The sequence below is a fragment of the Stegostoma tigrinum genome, chromosome 26 (genome assembly GCF_030684315.1).
Source record: "Stegostoma tigrinum isolate sSteTig4 chromosome 26, sSteTig4.hap1, whole genome shotgun sequence".
Taxonomy (NCBI): Eukaryota; Metazoa; Chordata; class Chondrichthyes; order Orectolobiformes; family Stegostomatidae; genus Stegostoma; species Stegostoma tigrinum.
Window position 1 is genome coordinate 47,934,608 of NC_081379.1, and position 21,263 is coordinate 47,955,870.

Below are 21,263 nucleotides of genomic sequence, written 5' to 3' on the forward strand. Positions count from 1 at the left end.
TACTGTGTATTTGACACTGAAGTTCAACCCTATACCTGCTGCATCACAACGTGCTTATTTTCACCTCAGGCCAGGAAGTGTTGAAATCTTCATCCATGACTATTATTCTATTTCAACTATTCCAATGTTCTCCTAACCTGCCTCTTAACTTGCACCCTCTTTAAATTTGAGCTCAGCTGAAGCTTTGTTACCTATATCCTAACTCACAACCAGTTCCATTCACCTATTATCCCTCTAATCACTGTCCTATAATGTGTTCCAAGTTACCAAATGTCCAGTTCTAACATGCATGCTTTTGTGTTCAAATCTCTCCATGTTTTTGTAATCTTCTATCTGCCATGTTCTTGAGCATTCATTAAGCCTCCTAAAACCATCCTGAAGCTGCACTTCATTGCATAAGAGTACAGTAGAAATCGGGAACTGGCTTCCCCTAAGTGTAGATTGTTGATCAACTGAAGTCTTAGATTGATAATTTTTTTATTTGGTAATAGGTTCAAAGAATATGGAACCAAAGTGGGTAAGTGGAATTGAGAAGGAAGTAAAATTCACCTAGTGTCCATTCCTCATCATTATCCCTGGCTATTGACAGGTAGCACATTGGTTTAGGTCAGGGATCAGGCTTACCCTTCTTTAATCTCATGTGAGAAAAATGTTGGTGATACCAAGGGCTGGTGGCAACTATGAAATTGTATTGTGAAGGGTATTACCAGAAGAAGAAAAATCTAACTGAGCTAATTGTTCAAATTTTTGTATACACCTTACTGGTTTAAGCAGTTTTTGTTGAAAAGTGACAGAGTTAGTACTAGTCACTTTATTTTCAACTACCTTTCATAAATGATGGTGCAACCATTCAGTAATGTTTCACATTCACTCGCAATGACAGTTCAAGTGATTGTTAAGAGCTGCCACATCCCCAAATATTTCTTTGAGAATGGTAACTTGGAGAGTAATGCTCAGTTTCAGTGACACAAAGACCAAACACAATGATGTCATAAATGTTGGATTTTGTGTCTAAATTAAATACAATTAGATTTGATGGTAGAAACATATTATTATATTATACACTATATACACCTATATCAAGGTTTAAAGGTTTCTGTTTCCTTGTTATAGAGTTATATGGTACAAGCTGACCCTTTGGTCCAAGCAGTCCATGCCAACCGTAATCCCAAACAAAACTAGACCCTCTTTGTAGGTTACGTGGAACAGTCCCTCTTCCACACCTACACAGGCCCCAAACCCCACCTCTTCCTCCGTTACATTGATGACTGTATCGGCGCCGCCTCTTGCTCCCCAGAGGAGCTCGAACAGTTCATCCACTTCACCAACACCCTCCACCCCAACCTTCAGTACACCTGGGCCATCTCCAGCACATCCCTCACCTTCCTGGATCTCTCAGTCTCCATCTCAGGCAACCAGCTTGTAACTGATGTCCATTTCAAGCCCACCGACTCCCACAGCTATCTAGAATACACCTCCTTCCACCCACCCTCCTGCAAAAATTCCATCCCCTATTCCCAATTCCTCCGCCTCCGCCGCATCTGCTCCCACGATGAGGCATTCCACTCCTGCGTATTCCAGATGTCCAAGTTCTTCAAGGACCGCAACTTTCCCCCCACAGTGGTCGAGGACGCCCTTGACCGCGTCTCCCACATTTCCCGCAACACATCCCTCACACCCCGCCCCCGCCACAACCGCCCAAAGAGGATCCCCCTCGTTCTCACACACCACCCCACCAACCTCCGGATACAACGCATCATCCTCCGACACTTCCGCCATCTACAATCCGACCCCACCACCCAAGACATTTTTCCATCCCCATCCCTGTCTGCTTTCCGGAGAGACCACTCTCTCTGTGACTCCCTTGTTCGCTCCACACTGCCATCCAACCCCACCACACCCGGCACCTTACCCTGCAACCGCAGGAAATGCTACACTTGCCCCCACACCTCCTCCCTCACCCCTATCCCAGGCCCCAAGATGACTTTCCACATTAAGTAGAGGTTCACCTGCACATCTGCCAATGTGGTATACTGCATCCACTGTACCCGGTGTGGCTTCCTCTACATTGCGGAAACCGAGCGGAGGCTTGGGGACCGCTTTGCAGAACACCTCCGCTTGGTTCACAATAAACAACTGCACCTCACAGTCGCAAACCATTTCCACTCCCCCTCCCATTCTTTAGATGATATGTCCATCGTGGGCCTCCTGCAGTGCCACAACGATGCCACCCAAAGGTTGCAGGAACAGCAACTCATATTCCTCTTGGGAACCCTGCAGCCCAATGGTATCAATGTGGACTTCACCAGCTTCAAAATCTCCCCTTCCCCCACCGCATCCCAAAACCAGCCCAGTTCGTCCCCTCCCCCGACTGCACCACACAACCAGCCCAGCTCTTCCCCTCCACCCACTGCATCCCAAAACCAGTCCAACCTGTCTCTGCCTCCCTAACCTGTTCTTGCTCTCACCCATCCCTTCCTCCCACCCTAAGCCGCACCTCCATCTCCTACCTACCAACCTCATCCCACCTCCTTGACCTGTCCGTCTTTCCTGGACTAACCTATCCCCTCCTTACCTCCCCACCTATACTCTCCCCTCCACCTATCTTCTTTTCTCTCCATCTTCGGTCCGCCTCCCCCTCTCTCCCTATTTATTTCAGAGCCCTCACCCCATCCCCCTCTCTGATGAAGGGTCTAGGCCCGAAACGTCAGCTTTTATGCTCCTGAGATGCTGCTGGGCCTGCTGTGTTCATCCAGCCTCACATTTTATTATCTAAAACTAGACCCACCTGCCTATGTTTGGCCCGTATCCCTCAAAATATTTCATCTTTGTGAACTTATTCAAATGTTTTTTTAAATGTAGTAACTGCATCCCCATCTACCACTTCCTCTGGAGGTTCATTCCACACATGAACACTCTCTGTGTGAAATGGTTGCCCCTCCCTGTCTTTTTAAAATATTTCTGCTCTCACCTTACAAATATGCCCCCAGTCTTGAAATCCCCCACCCTAGTGAAAAGACACCTGCTATTTACCTTATCAGCCCCCCTCTTGATTTCACAAATGTCTAAGGTTACCTGTCAACCTCCAATGCTCCAGTGAAAAATGAAGAAAAGCCCGGCCTATCCTTTATAATTTAATCCTTCCACTATGTTTGAACTGTCACATCAGGGCTAAAAGATTGATTTGCTTCTACATAACATCTTTCATGGCCACAGAATACTTCAGCCCAGAACGAGCCATACCTCTAGCCACACTATTCCAATCAGCTACAACATTGGCACCTACCCACCAATGTGTACAATTGCCTAGGTATGTCCTGTTCACAAAGAGCAGGATAAGTCTGTCCATCCATTTACTGCCACATCAGTGTACTGTACCCTCCATTTGGAGCAAAAGACTGGAAGGGTTTGTCTACAGTGGTATGAAGCAGCACCTACGCAATATAACGTGCACGCTGATGCTCGGTTTGGGCTCTGCCAGGGCCATAAAACTCCTATCTTCATTACAGCCTTGGTCTAAACATAGACAAAAAAGCTGAATTTCAGATGTGAGATGGATTCAGGAGCAAAACTCTCCACTTGTTGGGAGTCATAGCCAGCACAAAAAAAGATGATTGTAGTTGTTGGAGGCTAATCATCATGACCAAAGGACATCATTGCATGAGAGATAGTAGGAACCTCAGATGCTGCAGTCAGAGGTAACACTGTGTAGAGCTGGAGGAATACAGCAGGTCCGAGGAACAGGAAAGTTGACGTTTCGGGTCAGGGCATTTCCAACATCATTGCATGAGTTCCTTAAGGTGGTGCCCTTGGATGGTGTCCCAGCCCCAACCACCCCTCCCCCCCAAACATAGGATGATAAATAGGAATGTTTTCTGATGTCTGATTGCTAGGGAAACTTCAGTAGGTCCAGTAGTACAGAACCTTGTGAAGAAGGGTCACTGGACCCGAAATATAACCCTGCTTTCTCTCCACAGATGTTTTTGATTTTGGTTCAGAAGCTTTTACTACTGTTGGGTTACGGAAGCAGTTTATGCCAATACCAGCAACATTCAGGCTTGGCCTGATAACTGGATAGGCAAATAATATTTGTGTCACAAAAACACCAGGCAATGATTACCAGCAAAAAAAAGACATAACCTAATCTTCTCTCGTTCAGAAGAGAAGGTGGTGGGGGGGATTACCATGGACCAGAAACTTATCTGGACCAGCCAAATGAACATTGTGGCCAAAGGCTGGCAGTCCTGCAGCAAGGAACTTGCCTACTTACTCCTCAAAGTCTGTGTGCTATCTACAAGGAGCAATTAAGGAGTATGGTGGAATACCTGGATGATTGCAGCTCCAACAACATACAAGACATGCTCACATACACGCGCACACACGCCCCGCCATCACCCCCCTCCAAACAAAGTAGCTTATTTAATTGTTACCCCAGCTACCACCTTCAACATCAGTCCCTCAGCCATTGACATACAGTGGTAGCAGTATGTACCAGCTACAAGATACAGCCATTTGCCCAAGCTCTTTGACAGCAGCTTCCAAACCACTGACCTTTATCACCTAGAAGTGCAAGTACAACATGTGTGTGGGAACACAACTTTCAAGCTCCCTCCCAATACTTCCACCATCCTGTTGAAATAATATGACTGTCCCTTTATTTTCGCTGTTTGGAAGCAGTGAAGCTTCCTTGCCTATGCAGTGTGGATGTGATTAACCCCTGCAGCAGTTCACAAAGGTGGCTTCATAAGCAAATTCTCAAAGGCTGTCAGTGTTGGACAACGAACCCTAGCCTCACCAACAAAGCTCACATCCTATGAATGACTTCAGAGAAAGGAATGACTGAAGTGTCAACCTAGGTTAAGTGCTTAAGTGTCTGAAATGGGACTTTTAACCGGCAAATCATTGGAAGTGCATTTCTTTACTAATGTCCTTAGCAGTTGGAATGGTTTTCTGGATCACCAACAGGCCAGCCTAGACTGGGTATGATGCAGTGTAAAAGAAATAATTGATCCTGTAGTAGTGAGAGACCCCTTGGGGATGAGTGACGATAATATGATGGAATTCTTCAACAAGATGGAGAGTGAGGTAGCTGATTCTCTGTGTCCTGAGTCTTAATAAGGGAATCTACGATGGTGTGAGTTGGCTATGATGGATAGGGAAATGTTACTGAAAGGAATGGCAGTCATTAGGCAATTGCAGATTTTCAAACAGCGAATGAGTGGATTACAAAAACTATTTATTCCTGGCTGGCACAACAGAGCAAAGAGAACAATGGCCACACCACAGCTTATGAGGGAAATTAGTGATAGTATTAGATGTAAAAAAGAGGCATACAAATTGCAAAAGAAAAGCTGAGGGGTGACCTTTATAGGGGTTTATAAAATCATGCAGCTCATAGATAGGATGAATAGCAAAAGCCTTTTCTTGGGATATGGGAGTCCAAAACTAGAGGGCATAGGTTTATGTTGCGATGGGAAAGATTTAAAATGGGCCTAAGGGACACCTTTTCAAATTGGGTGCGGGGCGTGTATAGAATGAGCTGCCAGGTGAAGTGGAAGAGGTGCGTACAATTAAAACATTTAAAAGACATTTGGACAGCTACGTGAATAGAAACAGTTTAGAAAGGTATAGGCCAAATGCAAGTAAATGGGACTAGTTTAGATTAGATTAGGTTAGATTCCCTACAGTGTGGAAACAGGCCCTTCAGCCCAACAAGTCCACACTGTCCCTTGGACCATCCCACCCAGACCCATGCCCCTATAACTCACACACCCCTGAACATTATGGACAATTTAGCATGGCTGATCGACCTATCCTGCACATCTTTGGACTGTGGGAGGAAACCGGAGCACCGGGAGGAAACACGTGCACACACGGGGAGAATGTGCAAACTCTGCAGACAGTCGCCTTAGACTGGAATTGAACCAGGGTCCCTGGTACTGTGAGGCTGCAGTGCTAGCCACCATGCTGCCCTTTAGTTTTGTTTAGAAAACCTGGAAGGCATGGGCGAATTGGACCAGAAAGGGTTTATTCCTATGCTGTGGCTCTTTGATTCTATTAGACCTGAGGATTGGGAACAGTTTAGAAGTCAGCAAAGGAAGCCCAAGGGATTGGTTAAGAAAGAGTTTTGGAAAATAGAGTAAAATTAGAAAATAGAATAAGCTTGCAGAGAACATAGAACTAGTTGAAAAAATGTTTCCGTGTGTATGTAAACAGAAAAAGATTGAAAACTAATGTAAGTGCCTTACAGTCAGAAACAGTGAGTTTATAAAGGGGAGCAAAGAAATAGATGACAAACTAAATTCATTGTTCTCTCTGTCTTCAAAAAGGAACACACAAATAACATACTAAAATTGATGGGGAACATCGGGTTCAGTGAGAGGGTGGCACTGAAACAAATTAGTATTAGACGTCTTAGAAATATTGATGGGATTGAAGGCGGATAAATCCCTAGGGCCTGATAATCTACATCCCAGAGTATTTAAGGAAGTAGCTGTAGGAATAGTAGTGGATGCATTGGTGGTGATCTTCCAGGATTCTATAGACTTTGAAACAGTTCCTCCAGATTGGAGAGTAGCTAATGTAACCCCATTATTTAAAAAGGCAGGTAGAGAGAAAAAAGGGAATCAGAGAGTAGTGATCTGACGTTGGTAATGGGGAAGATGCAAGAGTCCAATGCCAAGCATTTTATAACAGGGCACTCAGAAAGCAGTGATAGAATCAGACTGAGTCAGCATGGATTAACAAAAGAAAAATCATGCTTGAAAATCTGCTGCAATTCTTTGAGGATGTAACTATTTTATATTTAAGATGGTTTCTCTTAAATTTAGGTTTTTGTCCTTAAGATGGTGTCAGAGAATGATGACTTTGTAAACTTTTCACTGTACTCCTGTACTTCTGTCCTTGAGTACACGTGACAATAAAACCCAGTCTAGTTCAGTTCAATAGCAGAGTTGATCGGGGGAGGGGAGCCAGTGGGTGTGGTTTATTTGGACTTTCAGAAGGATCTTGACAAAGTTCCGCATGAGAGATTAACGTACAACATGATGGGATTGAGGTGGATTGAAAATTGGCTAGCTGACATGAAACAAAAAGAACGAATAAACGAAGGGTCCCCACCCAGAATGCCAAGCTTTCCTCCTCCTCTGATGCTGCTTGGCCTGCTTTGTTCATCCAGCTGCACACCATGTTATCGCAGATTCTCCAGCATCGGCAGTTCCTACTGTGTCAGGACGAATAAGTCGTCTTTTTCTGATGACAGGCAGCACCTAGCAGGTATTGCAGGTGGTAATGCCAAATATTCACAAAGTAGGTTAATGATTTAGATGAGGGAACAAAGTGTAATATCTCCAAATCTGCAGATGACTCAAAGCTGGGTGGGAGGGTGAGCTGTGAAGAGGATGCAGAGATGTTGCAGTATGATTTGGAAAGTCTGAGTGAGCAGGCAGTTGAATTGAATTAGGGTTTTATTGTCAACGCTTGGTAGTTGCAGTAAAATATGGGTAAATGTGAAGTTAACCACTTCGGTTGTAAAAATAGGAAGGTAGAATATTAAGTGAATGCCCATAAATTGAGGAGAGGGAAATGTTCAACAAGACCTGGATGCCCTCATGCACTAGGCATTGAAAGTAAGTGTGTAGGTGCAGCAGGCAATAAAAAGGCAAACTGTATGTTGGCCTTCATAGACAGAGGATTCAAGCACAGGAACAAGGATACCTTACTACAATTACACAGGGCCTTGGTGAGGCCACACCCAGAGCATTGTGTATGGTTTTGGTCTCCTTATCTGAGGAAAGATGTTCTTGCTGTGGAGGGAGTCTAGTGAAGGTTTATCAATAGATCCCTGACATGAGGAAAGATTGAGTTGGTTAGCATTGTATTTATTGCTGCTTAGAAGAATGAGGAGGGATCTCACAGGAACCTATAAAATTTTAACAGGAGCAGACAGGTTAGGTGCAGGAAGGATTTGCCAGATCTTGGGGGAGTCCAGAACCAGGGGCCATAGTTTAAAGGATAAAGGGGTAAACGTTTAGGACTGACATGAAGAGAAATTTCACCCAGAGAGTGGTAACCCTGTGGAATTCACTTCCGCAGAAAGTAGTAGAGGCCTAAGCATTGTGTTTTCAAGATGGAGGTAGATATAGCCCTTGTGGCTGATGGGATCAAAGGATATGGGGGGAGGGTGGGGATTAGATTATTGAGTTTGATGATCAGCCATGGTCATATTGAGTGGCAGAACAGGCTAGAGGGGTCAAATGGCCTACTCCTGCTCTTTCATTGTTCCTGTGTTATGTTTTGTTTAGCATTGTACCTTAGCTTTGGCTCACTTAGTAACACTCTTGCTTCTGAGGCAGAATACAGTAGGTTTTTGTCCTAATCCAGAACTTGAGCGCAATAATCTTGACTAATTATGTAATGTAATGAGAAATTTCTGCACTGTTGTAGGAGCTGTCTCTTTAAATACAATGTTAAACCCTAGTCCCAAATGCTGTCTTACAGACTTAAGAGATTCCATGGTACTGTTTTGTGGAAGAGCAGAGTTAGTTATTTCTTGTCCTAGCCAATAATTCTCCCTCGACCAACATCAGTAAGATTTATTTATTGATTGATTGTCAGATATGCCTAGAAAGATACGGTGAAAAGTATTTTGTTGCTATAATCTGGTGCCGTTTTGATTTACAAAAAGAATAAAAGGAAATTACATAAATAGAGTTCATCCTGTGTACAAAAGGTCTTCACCCCCAGCTCCAGGGCTTCGAGGTCTTTGTAAGGTGTCCTGAACCTCAGGAAGTCCCTGCTCTGGGTACAGCAACGACAACACCACCAAGAGTCCATACTTCAGGCATACCGCAGTGAGCAGCACCCGCTCCAGGCACTGCCACTGATCACTGCTGCCAATTTCCTGCCTCGAGCTGACGCTTCAGTCTAAGCTGTGGGCACAGCCACCGTCACAGCTGACGCCTTATTGATACCACTCTGGCTTCCGCACGACATCAGGATATGAAGGAAAGTAAAAAGAGAAAGCGAAAGATGCAGCCGCCTGGAGCGGATGGACTCAGGAGCCCAAACACTACCTACTGTGCTGGTGCCGCCATCTTGGAGATTTTTTGATCACTACCACTTTGCTGTTCGTGTGTGCAAGTTGGCGGCTATGTTTCCTGTATCCCATAAATAACTGTACTTCAAAAGTAATTAGTTGAAAGTATTGGAAACTATGCAGTGTAACTATGTGTGTAACTATGCAGTTTTACAGTGATTCAGTGAACTGTTGCCTGGTAATGCATTCTGCTTGGAGATGATTTGTCCCTGATCAAGAATCCTATTGATCTGAGCCTGTGTCTTACAATTGGCATTAATATCCCTGAACTAGGAGGGAAGAGATTCTCTGGTGAAGGGGCATATACCTAATCCCTGCATTGTGTCAGCTGCCAGAAAGTATGACTGTGAATGCTGGAACAAGACACATTTAAGTTTGCCAGCACTTACTGTCTGTGTTCCTGCTGAAGGATAGTCACCTGGTTAAGGTACCAGTGAGAGTGGGGCAGAAACTAATGAGAAAAAGATATAGAATGATACAGCAAAAACACATTTCAGTCTATCTTGCTTGTGCCAAAAGCTTTTCCAAAGATCCCTTCAATCATTCCCTCTCCCATGGCTTTTTAACCCTGCCCTTTTTTGATGAGTATATAATTTTTTTTAACTAGAAATACACACAAGCAGAAATTAATTCCCAGGCAGAGTTGTTGTACTGCTCTGTATTGTTTGAGACCCTTGTAACTGTAAAGACTTTCCCAATATAATGGGCTGGTGCTGATGATCTGATCTCAGCCTAATAGATAGAACAATACAGCGCAGAACAGGCCCTTCGGCCCTCGATGTTGCGCCGACCTGTGAACTAATCTAAGCCCCTCCCCCTACACTATCCCATCATCGTCCATATGCGTATCCAAGGACTGTTTAAATGCCCCTAATGTGACTGAGTTAACTACATTGGCAGGCAGGGCGTTATGCTGGAACTGTATTAAACTTCACTTAGGCCACCGCTAGAGTATTGTGTGCAGTTCTGGAATCCACATTGCAGGAGGAATGTGATAGCACTGGAGACAGTGCAGAGGAGATTTACCAGGATGTTAAATAAAAACCAAAAGAACTGCGGATGCTGTAAATCAGGAACAAAAACAAAGTTGGTCTGGCAGCATCAGCGTTCTGAGGAAGGGTCACCGAACCCGAAACGTTAACTCTGATTTCTCCATCACAGATGCTGCCAGACTTGCTGAGCTTTTCCAGCTGCTTTGTTTTTGTTCCTTTTTTTTTACCAGGATGTTGCCTGGGCTAGAGAGTTTCACTTAAGAAGAGACCTGGACAGACTGGCATTGCTTTCCTTAGAGGAGAGGATATTGAGAACGGACATGATTGAGATGTATAAGATTATGAGAGGCATAGTAAGGGCAGAAAGTTTAGAGGAGATGTGAGGAAAAGCATTTTCACCTGGAGGGGGTGGGAATATAGAACTCATTGCCTGTAAGGGTGGTGAAGGTGGAAGCCCTCATCACATTGAAGAAGTATTTAGATGTGCACTGGTGATGCCAAGGCACACAAGGCAATGGACCAAGTGCTGAAACATGGAATGAGAATGGTTAGGCACTTGGTTTTAATCAGCACAGACCTGATGGTCTTTTTTAGTGCTGCAGCTCTCTATGACTGTTAGCAGTAATCACATTGCTGTGGGTCTGGAGTCATAACCAAGTAAGGAAGGTTTCCTTCCTTAAAGGGCGCTAGTGAGCTCGGTAAGATTGTGATGGTAATTTGAGGTCACCATTACTGAGACTAGTTTTCTGTCTCAGATTTTATTAATTAGGTTTAATTTCCACAAGCTCTGTGCTGGGGTTTGAACATGTGTACTGAATAGGGCTTTCCTGGGCCTCTGGATCATTAGTGTACTCCCATTATCATTGCAGCACTATCTGCCCACAATTGTGAAGAGTCTCCTGGGATGGGTTTTCATGCAGAGCTCTGAGTGCTAATGGTCTGTCTTTGTTTGTTTCAGATTCCTGAAGTAATCGATTTCTGCTGTGACTTCCTTGTGTCTTGGATTGACGATGATAACATTATTGAGCTGTACAAGCTGGCTGAGCATTATAATTTGACCCAACTGAGCAACAAGATTGACTTATACATCCTCCAAAACTTTCTGACCATCAGCAAGACTGCGACCTATCGCCGGCTGCCCCTAGCCAAGGTGCAGAGCCTGCTGAGCAGTGATAAGTTGCATGCCAGCTCTGAGAATGAGGTCTATGAGGCTGCTTTACTTTACCACTATAGCCAGGAGGAGATTGACAAGGACCAGGTCTCTTTGCATGACCCACCAAAGCTCCTGGAGATGGTCCGCTTTGCACTGATTGAACAGCACACCTTCCAGAAACTATACAATCGGCTGAGTCCCTGTCCTCTCAAGGAGGTCTTGGCAGATGCCCTGGCCTACCACCAGAATGAAATCCTGCAGCCTGCACTGCAGACCCCTCAGACACAACTGAGGTCAGAGTTCCGTTGTGTGGTAGGATTTGGAGGAATGTACTCTTCCCAGGACGAAGACTTGAGTGACGAGGTCAAGTTTCTGAACCCGTTGACCCAGGAATGGCGAACCCTGACTCAGGCACAAATGCCAAAGATGTCAAACCAGGGAATTGCTGTTTTAAATAACTTTGCTTACCTGGTGGGTGGAGACAACAATACTTCCGGGTACAGAGCAGAGGTGAGCTGCTGGAGGTATGCTATTTTTCCTTTTTAGTTTATATTTGACAAGATAAACTGAGGGATAAAAGAATTAACTCTATAAAATTGTAATTTTTCACTATTCTGCAGAAATAATAATGTTGATTTTCTTTCCCTCAGAGAAGGTGTGACTTTGGAACTTTCTGCTACAGCAGGGTAGTGGACATGGGTATCATTGAGTATTTTTAAGGCCAGCTCCGATAGACTCTTGGTAGGCACGGGAATGAAAGGTTTTTGGGGATATGTGGGAAAATAAATTACAATCATTTGACAGATCAGCATGTTCTTAGTAAATGCACTAAATGGCCTACTTTTGCTTCAAAAACATACATCACAAGATTTCATAATGCCCTCCATGCTCCCATTTACTCCAATTCCACTCACCTTATCTGAGAGGGAACACTTAGGGAAAAGAACGATGAATCTAATGAGTATTCTTAGCTAGGTTCTTCAGGTGTGAAGGTCTTTGTTTAGGAACGTAACCTCCAAACTTCTTACTTGTATGGAGTGATCCAGGATATTGGTGAGGGGCATAAATTTGGGCTTATCCCAAACCATTTTGGCTCCATGAGGAAGAGAGATGATAGTATTTTCATAAATCTATTGTTATTTTTGTAACCATCTCCTTCAGTTATTTTAATCTGCTGCCAAAAATAAAGAAAGAAAGGAGCTTGCTCCTTGCCCTCTCCTCTATCACAGGGAGCTCAGTGTGTGTACACTGACCCGATCCCTCTCTCCTCTGTCACAGGGAGCCTGGTGTGTGTACGCTGACCCCGATCCCTCTCTCCTGTATCACATGGAGCACGATGTGTGTGCACTGACCCCGATCCCCCTCTCCTCTATCACAGGGAGGGCGGTGTGAGTACACTGACCCTGAACCCTCCCTCCTCTATCACAGGGAGCACGATGTGTGTACATTGACCCCGATCCCCCTCTCCTCTATCACAGGAGGCGCGGTGTGTGTACACTGACCCCGATCCCTCTCTCCTCTATCACAGGGAGAGTGTTGTGTTTACACTGACCCTGATCCCTCTCTCCTCCATCTCGTGGCGCGCGGTGTGTGTACACTGACCCAGATCCCTCTCTCCTCTATCACAGGGAAGGTGTTGACTTTATATTGAACCAGATCCCTATCTCCCCTATCACAGGGAGCTCGGTATGTGTACACTGACCCCGATCCCTCTCTCCTCTATCACAGGGAGCACGATGTGTGTACACTGACCCCAATCCCCCTCTCCTCTATCACATTCCGCGTGCTGTGTGTACACTGACCCCGATTCCTGTCTCACCATCACATTGGAGCGCGATGTGTGTATACTGACCCCGATCCCTCTCTCTTCTATCACAGGGAAAGTGTTGACTTTATATTGATCCAGATCCCTCTCCCCTCTATCACAGGGAGCGCGGTCTGTGTACACTGACCCCAATCCCTCTCTCCTCTATCACAGGGAGCTCGGTGTGTGTACACTGACCCCAATCCCTCTCTCCTCTATCACAGGGAGCTCGGTGTGTGTACACTGACCCCGATCCCTCCCTCCTCTATCACAAGGAGCGAAGCGTCTGTACATTGACCCCGATCCCTCTCCTCTGACACAGGGAGCAGAGTGTGTGTACATTAACCCAGATCCCTCTCTCCTCTAGCACAGGGTGAGTGTTGAGTTTACATTGACCCAGATCCCCCTCTCCTCTATCACAGGGAGCGCGATGTGTGTACACTGACCCCGATCCTTGTCTCACCATCACATTGTAGTGCGATGTGTGTACACTGACCCCGATCCCTGTCTCCTCTATGACAGGGAGAGTGTTGTCTGTACATTGACCCCGAACCGTCTCCTCTGTCACAGTGAGCACGGTGTGTGTACACTGACCCAGATCCCTCTCTCCTCTATCACAGGGAGCGCGGGGTGTGTGCACTGATCCCAATCCCTCTCTCCTCTATCACAGCAAGCACAATGTGTTTACACTGACCCCGATCCCTCTCTCCTCCATCTCACGGCGCGCGGTGTGTGTACACTGACCTCAGTCGCTGTCTCCTGTATCACAAGGAGCTCGGAGTGTGTACACTGACCTGGATCCCTCTCTCCTCTATCACAAGGAGCGAAGCGTCTCTACATTGACCCTGATCCCTCTCCTCTGTCACAGGGAGCAGGGCGTGTGAACACTGACCCAGATCCCTCTCCCCCATCACAGGGAAAGTGTTGTGTTTACATGGACCCAGATCCCTCTCTCCTCTATCACAGGGAGCGCGGTGAGTGTGCACTGACCCAGATCCCTCTCTCCTCTATCACAGGGAGCGCGGTGTGTGTACATTGACCCCGATCCCTCTCTCTGCTCTTACAGGGAGCTTGGTGTGTGTACACTGACCCCGATCCCTCTCTCCTCTATTACAGGGAGTTCGGTGTGTGTACACTGACCCCGATCCCTCTCTCTGCTCTTACAGGGAGCTCGGTGTGTGTACACTGACCCCGATCCCTCTCCTTTGTCACAGGGAGCGCGGTGTGTGTACACTGACCCCGATCCCTCTCCTCTGTCGCAGGGAGCAGGGTGTGTGTACACTGGCCCAGATCCCTGTCTCCTCCATCACATTGAGCATGATGTATGTACACTGACGCCGATCCCTCTCTCCTCTATCACAGGGCGAGCGCTGTGTTTACACTGACCCGATCCCTCTCTCCTCTGTCACAGGGAGCCTGGTGTGTGTACGCTGACCCCGACCCCTCTCTCCTGTATCACATGGAGCACGATGTGTGTGCACTGACCCCGATCCCCCTCTCCTCTATCACAGGGAGGGCGGTGTGAGTACACTGACCCTGAACCCTCCCTCCTCTATCACAGGGAGCACGATGTGTGTACATTGACCCCGATCCCCCTCTCCTCTATCACAGGAGGCGCGGTGTGTGTACACTGACCCCGAACCCTCTCTCCTCTATCACAGGGAGAGTGTTGTGTTTACACTGACCCTGATCCCTCTCTCCTCCATCTCGTGGCGCGCGGTGTGTGTACACTGACCCAGATCCCTCTCTCCTCTATCACAGGGAAGGTGTTGACTTTATATTGAACCAGATCCCTATCTCCCCTATCACAGGGAGCTCGGTATGTGTACACTGACCCCGATCCCTCTCTCCTCTATCACAGGGAGCACGATGTGTGTACACTGACCCCAATCCCCCTCTCCTCTATCACATTCCGCGTGCTGTGTGTACACTGACCCCGATTCCTGTCTCACCATCACATTGGAGCGCGATGTGTGTATACTGACCCCGATCCCTCTCTCTTCTATCACAGGGAAAGTGTTGACTTTATATTGATCCAGATCCCTCTCTCCTCTATCACAGGGAGCACGGTGTGTGTACACTGACCCCAATCCCTCTCTCCTCTATCACAGGGAGCTCGGTGTGTGTACACTGACCCCAATCCCTCTCTCCTCTATCACAGGGAGCTCGGTGTGTGTACACTGACCCCAATCCCTCTCTCCTCTATCACAGGGAGCTCGGTGTGTGTACACTGACCCCGATCCCTCCCTCCTCTATCACAAGGAGCGAAGCGTCTGTACATTGACCCCGATCCCTCTCCTCTGACACAGGGAGCAGAGTGTGTGTACATTAACCCAGATCCCTCTCTCCTCTAGCACAGGGTGAGTGTTGAGTTTACATTGACCCAGAACCCCCTCTCCTCTATCACAGGGAGCGCGATGTGTGTACACTGACCCCGATCCTTGTCTCATCATCACATTGTAGTGCGATATGTGTACACTGACCCCGATCCCTCTCTCATCTATGACAGGGAGAGTGTTGTCTGTACATTGACCCCGAACCGTCTCCTCTGTCACAGTGAGCACGGTGTGTGTACACTGACCCAGATCCCTCTCTCCTCTATCACAGGGAGCGCGGGGTGTGTGCACTGATCCCAATCCCTCTCTCCTCTATCACAGCAAGCACGATGTGTTTACACTGACCCCGATTCCTCTCTCCTCCATCTCATGGCGCGCGGTGTGTGTACACTGACCTCAGTCGCTGTCTCCTGTATCACAAGGAGCTCGGAGTGTGTACACTGACCTGGATCCCTCTCTCCTCTATCACAAGGAGCGAAGCGTCTCTACATTGACCCTGATCCCTCTCCTCTGTCACAGGGAGCAGGGCATGTGAACACTGACCCAGATCCCTCTCCCCCTATCACAGGGAAAGTGTTGTGTTTACATGGACCCAGATCCCTCTCTCCTCTATCACAGGGAGCGCGGTGAGTGTGCACTGACCCAGATCCCTCTCTCCTCTATCACAGGGAGCGCGGTGTGTGTACATTGACCCCGATCCCTCTCTCTGCTCTTACAGGGAGCTTGGTGTGTGTACACTGACCCCGATCCCTCTCTCTGCTCTTACAGGGAGCTCGGTGTGTGTACACTGACCCCGATCCCTCTCCTTTGTCACAGGGAGCGCGGTGTGTGTACACTGACCCCGATCCCTCTCCTCTGTCGCAGGGAGCAGGGTGTGTGTACACTGGCCCAGATCCCTGTCTCCTCCATCACATTGAGCATGATGTATGTACACTGACGCCGATCCCTCTCTCCTCTATCACAGGGCGAGTGCTGTGTTTACACTGACCCAGATCCCTCTCTCCTCTATCACAGGGAGCGCGGCGTGTGTACACTGACCCTGATCGCTCTCTCCTGTATCACAGGGAGTGCGGCGCGTGTACACTGACCCTGATCCCTCTCCTCTATCACAGGGAGCGCAGTGTGTGTACACTGACCCCGATCCCCCTCTCCTCTATCGCAGGGAGCAGGGTGTGTGTATGCTGACCCCAACCCCTCTCTCCTCTATCGCAGGGAGCAGGGTGTGTGTACGCTGACCCTGATCCCTCTCTCCTCTATCACAGGGAGCACGATGTGTCTACACTGACCCCGATCCCTCTCTCCTGTATCACAGGGAGTGCGGTGTGTGTACACTGACCCTAATCCCTCTCTCCGCTGTTACAGGGAGCTCGATGTGTGTATGCTGACCCCGATCCCTCTCTCCTCTATCACATTGAGCGCGGCGTGTGTACACTGACCCCGATCCCTCTCTGCTCTATCACAGGGAGCGCGATGTGTGTACACTGTCCCCGAGCCCTTTCTCTTCTCTCACCGGGAGAGTGTTGTGTTTACACTGACCCAGATCCCTGTCTCCTCCATCACACGGAGCATGGTGTGTGTACACTGACCCCGATTCCCCCTCTCCTTTCTCACAGGGAGAGTGTTGCGTTTACACTGACCCCGACCCTATCTCCTCTATCGCAGGGAGCAGGGTCTGTGTACACTGACCCCGATCGCTCGCTCCTCAATCGCACAGAGCGCTGTGTGTGTACACTGACCCTGATCCCTCTCTCCTGTATCACAGGCAGCAGGGTCTGTAGACTGGCATCCTGTTCCTTCTGTATTGCACGGACCTAATATGTGGCCAGTGTTATTTTTGTGCTGTTATTCCTTACCTTGAATTAATGGAAAACATTGCTTCCTTTCTCTGTGCCTCCCGAAACATTGTACAAGGCAAGAATATATAGTTCTGGAACCCAGGACTGGATTTGGCTTGTATTTATAAGCTGGTATAGCATACCAACACACCATCTTTAGTTCAGTTTTAAAGAGTTTTCTTTGTTTTATTGGTTTTCGCACCAGGTTTGAAAATGTTTTTCCCTGTTGTAGTTCTTCAGATTTCTTGTCCAAGTATTTCTTTCTATTTATGTTGTTCATTTGTGTATTAATAAAGTTAGCTTTGATGGAGTATGCTGTTTATCTTGCGGGATGTGTAGGCTACCACGTTGTGGCTTTCCTGTTGTTGAATGGGTGTGTGGGGTGTTGGCACTGTGGTGAGAGCTCAGTGCAGTTTGAATTTGGCTACTTCATCTGTCTTGTTTGAAGGTACGACCCACGCCATAACAGGTGGACTCGAATCCAGTCGCTGCAGCAGCCGCATGCTGACCACTGTGTGTGTGTGGTGGGCGAGTATCTGTACGCTGTAGGTGGCCGAGACTATCAACATGAGTTAAACGTGGTGGAACGTTATGACCCCCGGTTAAATACTTGGGAATATGTGGCACCGCTGGACAAAGAGGTACGTGTCCACCCACTGTGACAAGTTTTTGAAGCTTTATATCAGGTCTGTTCAATGTGAAACCACCTATCTTTCTGTTCACCAGCATACTTTCACACTGCATTCTTCAGATAGTGAGACAGACTGTTGTACATCTGGTCACCTAGCAGTGTAGGGCATCACAAGTAGGGATGGGAGGGTATGTGCAGAAGCAGTCCAGGAGGAAGTGTATTGCAAATGGTCATTTAGGTTTATGTACTGTGGATTGAAGATTCTCAATCTAAAGGACTACCAGGGCTGTTTATATTTGAAAATGCTTTGAATCACTTGTGTTTTCAATACCGAAGTGCGAGATAATGTATCTTGGTAGAAAGAATAAGAGATAATATAAACTAAATGGTAGAACAACAAGTATATTTCAGTAGCACCTTTAAACATGCAATTTTGACAGGGCTGCAATCCCTTAGAGACTGTGGGATGTGCAGAGGTGTTTATGTACAAGTGAATGAAACATGAAGGATCCTTGGCTTTTTAAATGGAAGCAGGAAGTACAAATGGCAGGAGGTTATGTTAAACCTACCTAAAAATCACCTAGACTGCAGTTGAAGTATTGGACATAACAAAGTGTGGAGCTGGATGAACACAGAAGACCAAGCAGCATCTTAGGAGCACAAAAGCTGACGTTTCGCCTAGACCCTTCATCAGAGAGGGGAATGGGGAGAGGGTTCTGAAATAAATAGGGAGAGATGGGGAGGCGGACCAGATCCTCCAGCATCTGCAGTTACCATTATCTCTGCAGTTGAAATATTATCCAGTTTTGGGCACCATACTTTAGGATGCACATATGTTTTGAGATTTACCAAAATGGTTCCAGGGATGAGGAATCACAGTTAGAAGGAATATGTAAGATTTTGGGGCTCACTTTATGTGTAATGGTAAGACCTGAGCAAATTACAATTATAGACTGAATTTGAGAAAACTGTCTAAACGTTTACTAGTCCTGAGTGATTGTAAAACCCATTCCAGATACAAGTATATGTGTACATCCATCACAAACTCACCGGTTCCACAGTTACTTCGACTGTACATTCTCATACCTGGTTTTCCTGTAAGGACTTCATCCCATTCTCCCAGTTTCTTCATCTTCATCGTATCTGTTTAGATGATGCAACCTCCCACAACAGGAACCTCAGAAATGTCCACTCTCTTCCTCAACCAAGGATTTTCGGCTACTGTGATCAATAGAGCCCTTAGCCGTGTCCAACCCATCTCCAGGACTTCAGCCCTCACGCCTTCTCTTCCCCTCCTTAATCGCGATAGGGTCCCCTTTGTTCTCATTACTCCACCTGCATCTACATCCAAAGGACCATAAGCTGCAACTGTCACTGCCAGTGGGTTGCCAGCACCAAATCCTAATTCCCCTCCCCTCCCTTATCGATATTCCACAGGGACCGTTTCCTCCCGGACGCCCTGATCCACTTCTGACTGTACGCTCTGTCCAGGTCCTTCATAATCTTGCAGCCTTGCACCCCCCACCCCCAACCTCCGTCGTTCCAGTGAGAACAACCCAAGTTTCTCCAACCTCTCTTCATAGCTAATGCCCTCCATACCAGGCAATATCCTGGTAAATCTTTTGTGTATCCTGTCCAAAGCCACCACATCCTTCTGGCAGTGTGGCAACGAGAATTGAACAGAATACTCCAAATGTGGCCTAACTAAGGTTCTATAAGGCTGCAACATTACCTGACAACTTTTAAACTCAGTACCCTGGCCAATGAAGGCAATCGTGCCATATGCCTCGTTGACTACCTTTTCCACCTGCAGTGCCACTTGCAGTCACCTGTGTACCTGTACACCCAGATCCATCTGCCTATCAGTACTCTTAAGGGTTCTGCCATTTACTGCATATTTTCCAAGGGTTTTTTTCTGAAGAAGGCTATAGACCCAAAACGCCAGCCTTCCTGCTCCTCTGATGCTGCTTGGCCTGCTGTGTTCATCCAGCTCTACACCTTGTTATTTCAATTTAAAACATTACTGTGGCCTTGAGTAAAAGCATTTTAACCTCAAAAGTGTTTGCATATTTGTTAGCCTAGATTTACATTAGCTTGAATCACAACCAGCCATAAAATCTTAACATTACTTTTGATCTGAGCCATATAGTTATTTTCCTCACAGAAAGGGTTTTACAACAAACTGTATTGAACTAAATAAAATGTAATTCCTCATTTGCTTAAACAAGTCAAAAATGATTAGTTATTGAAAATAACTGAATCCTAGAGGGACTGGAGTGGCTGGAATTGCTTTCCTTGGAGGGGATGAGCAGGAAATATTTAAAGACATGAAGTTCTAATGGAGCTATGAAAAGTAAACCATTTCCAAAGTATGTAGGTTCTGTCCCAAAAAGTTAGAGATGAACAGTGATTGTCAAAATAATCTAAGGTGAAATTATTAAAACTAGAAATTGTTTGAGCAGTGATTAGGATTTGGAATGCATTGTCTGACACAGTGGTGGCTACAGATTTGATAGTAGCTTTCAAAAGGAAATTAAATTCATGTAGGAAAGCAGAGTTGTATAGATATGCAGAATGACTGGGACTAATGGAACTGCTTTTCAAAACAGCCAGCATAGATTCACAGAGCCAGGTGGCCAGCTCCTGTTCTGCAGTGATCTCTGAATCTGTCGTTTGCTCCCTGTAAAGCAACTCCACTTCCCATTTCAGCTTTTAGATTAGAGCTGATGCGCTGCGGTGACAGAAGCTGTGGACTCTCTGTGGAGCATTTTCTCTTCTGATGATATCAGAAGACCCTAAGGTAAACAAAGACTGACCTGAGCATAGCCACTGTATTTGTAGTTTGGTAATCCTCGGGGTAATCCTTGGTATTCTTGGGTAAGACGAAGGATGGTGGTGTATGCTTCCTGATCAACACTTGCTGGTGCTCGGATGTAGTGATCCAGGCAAGCCATTGCTCCCCAGACGTAGAACATCTTACAGTAAAATGCCTTCCTGCTATCTACCATGGGAGTTCACTTCCACCACCCTGACAGCAGTCTACATACAATCCCATGTGGATCAGATTTACACCGCCACACACACTCTAGAGACAAGATTCCCCGAGGCCCTCTTCTCACGGCCAGTGACTTCACCAAGCTAACCTCAAGAGGGTGCTGCCAAAATACCACCAACACACCTCCTGCCCCACCAGAGGACGGAATGTTCTGGAGCACTGCTACACAACCAAAGACACCTACCTCCCAATTCCCCGCCCACAGTTAGGAAAATCCGATCACAGCGCTGTGTTCCTCCTTGCAGCTTACAAGCAGGAGCTGAAAAGGGAGACTCCTTCCCAGAACAGTGCGGTGCCAGTGCAAGGCTGTGGAAGACAGTCTCTGGGAATGCCGGGACTCAGTGGGCTGGATCGTATTCC

At 46.8% G+C, this 21,263-nt stretch overlaps 1 protein-coding gene across 2 annotated transcripts in view; it reads left to right on the plus strand.

Moving 5' to 3' along the window:
* klhl22 (kelch-like family member 22) overlaps positions 1–21,263 on the plus strand; it is a 50,903-nt gene that overhangs the window by 22,280 nt on the left and 7,360 nt on the right. For both annotated transcript variants that reach the window (XM_048555770.2, XM_048555772.2), the window contains 2 exons: positions 11,048–11,766; positions 17,666–17,858. In XM_048555770.2, coding sequence (XP_048411727.2) covers positions 11,048–11,766; positions 17,666–17,858 — 912 coding nt within the window. The remainder of the gene's footprint in view (positions 1–11,047; positions 11,767–17,665; positions 17,859–21,263) is intronic.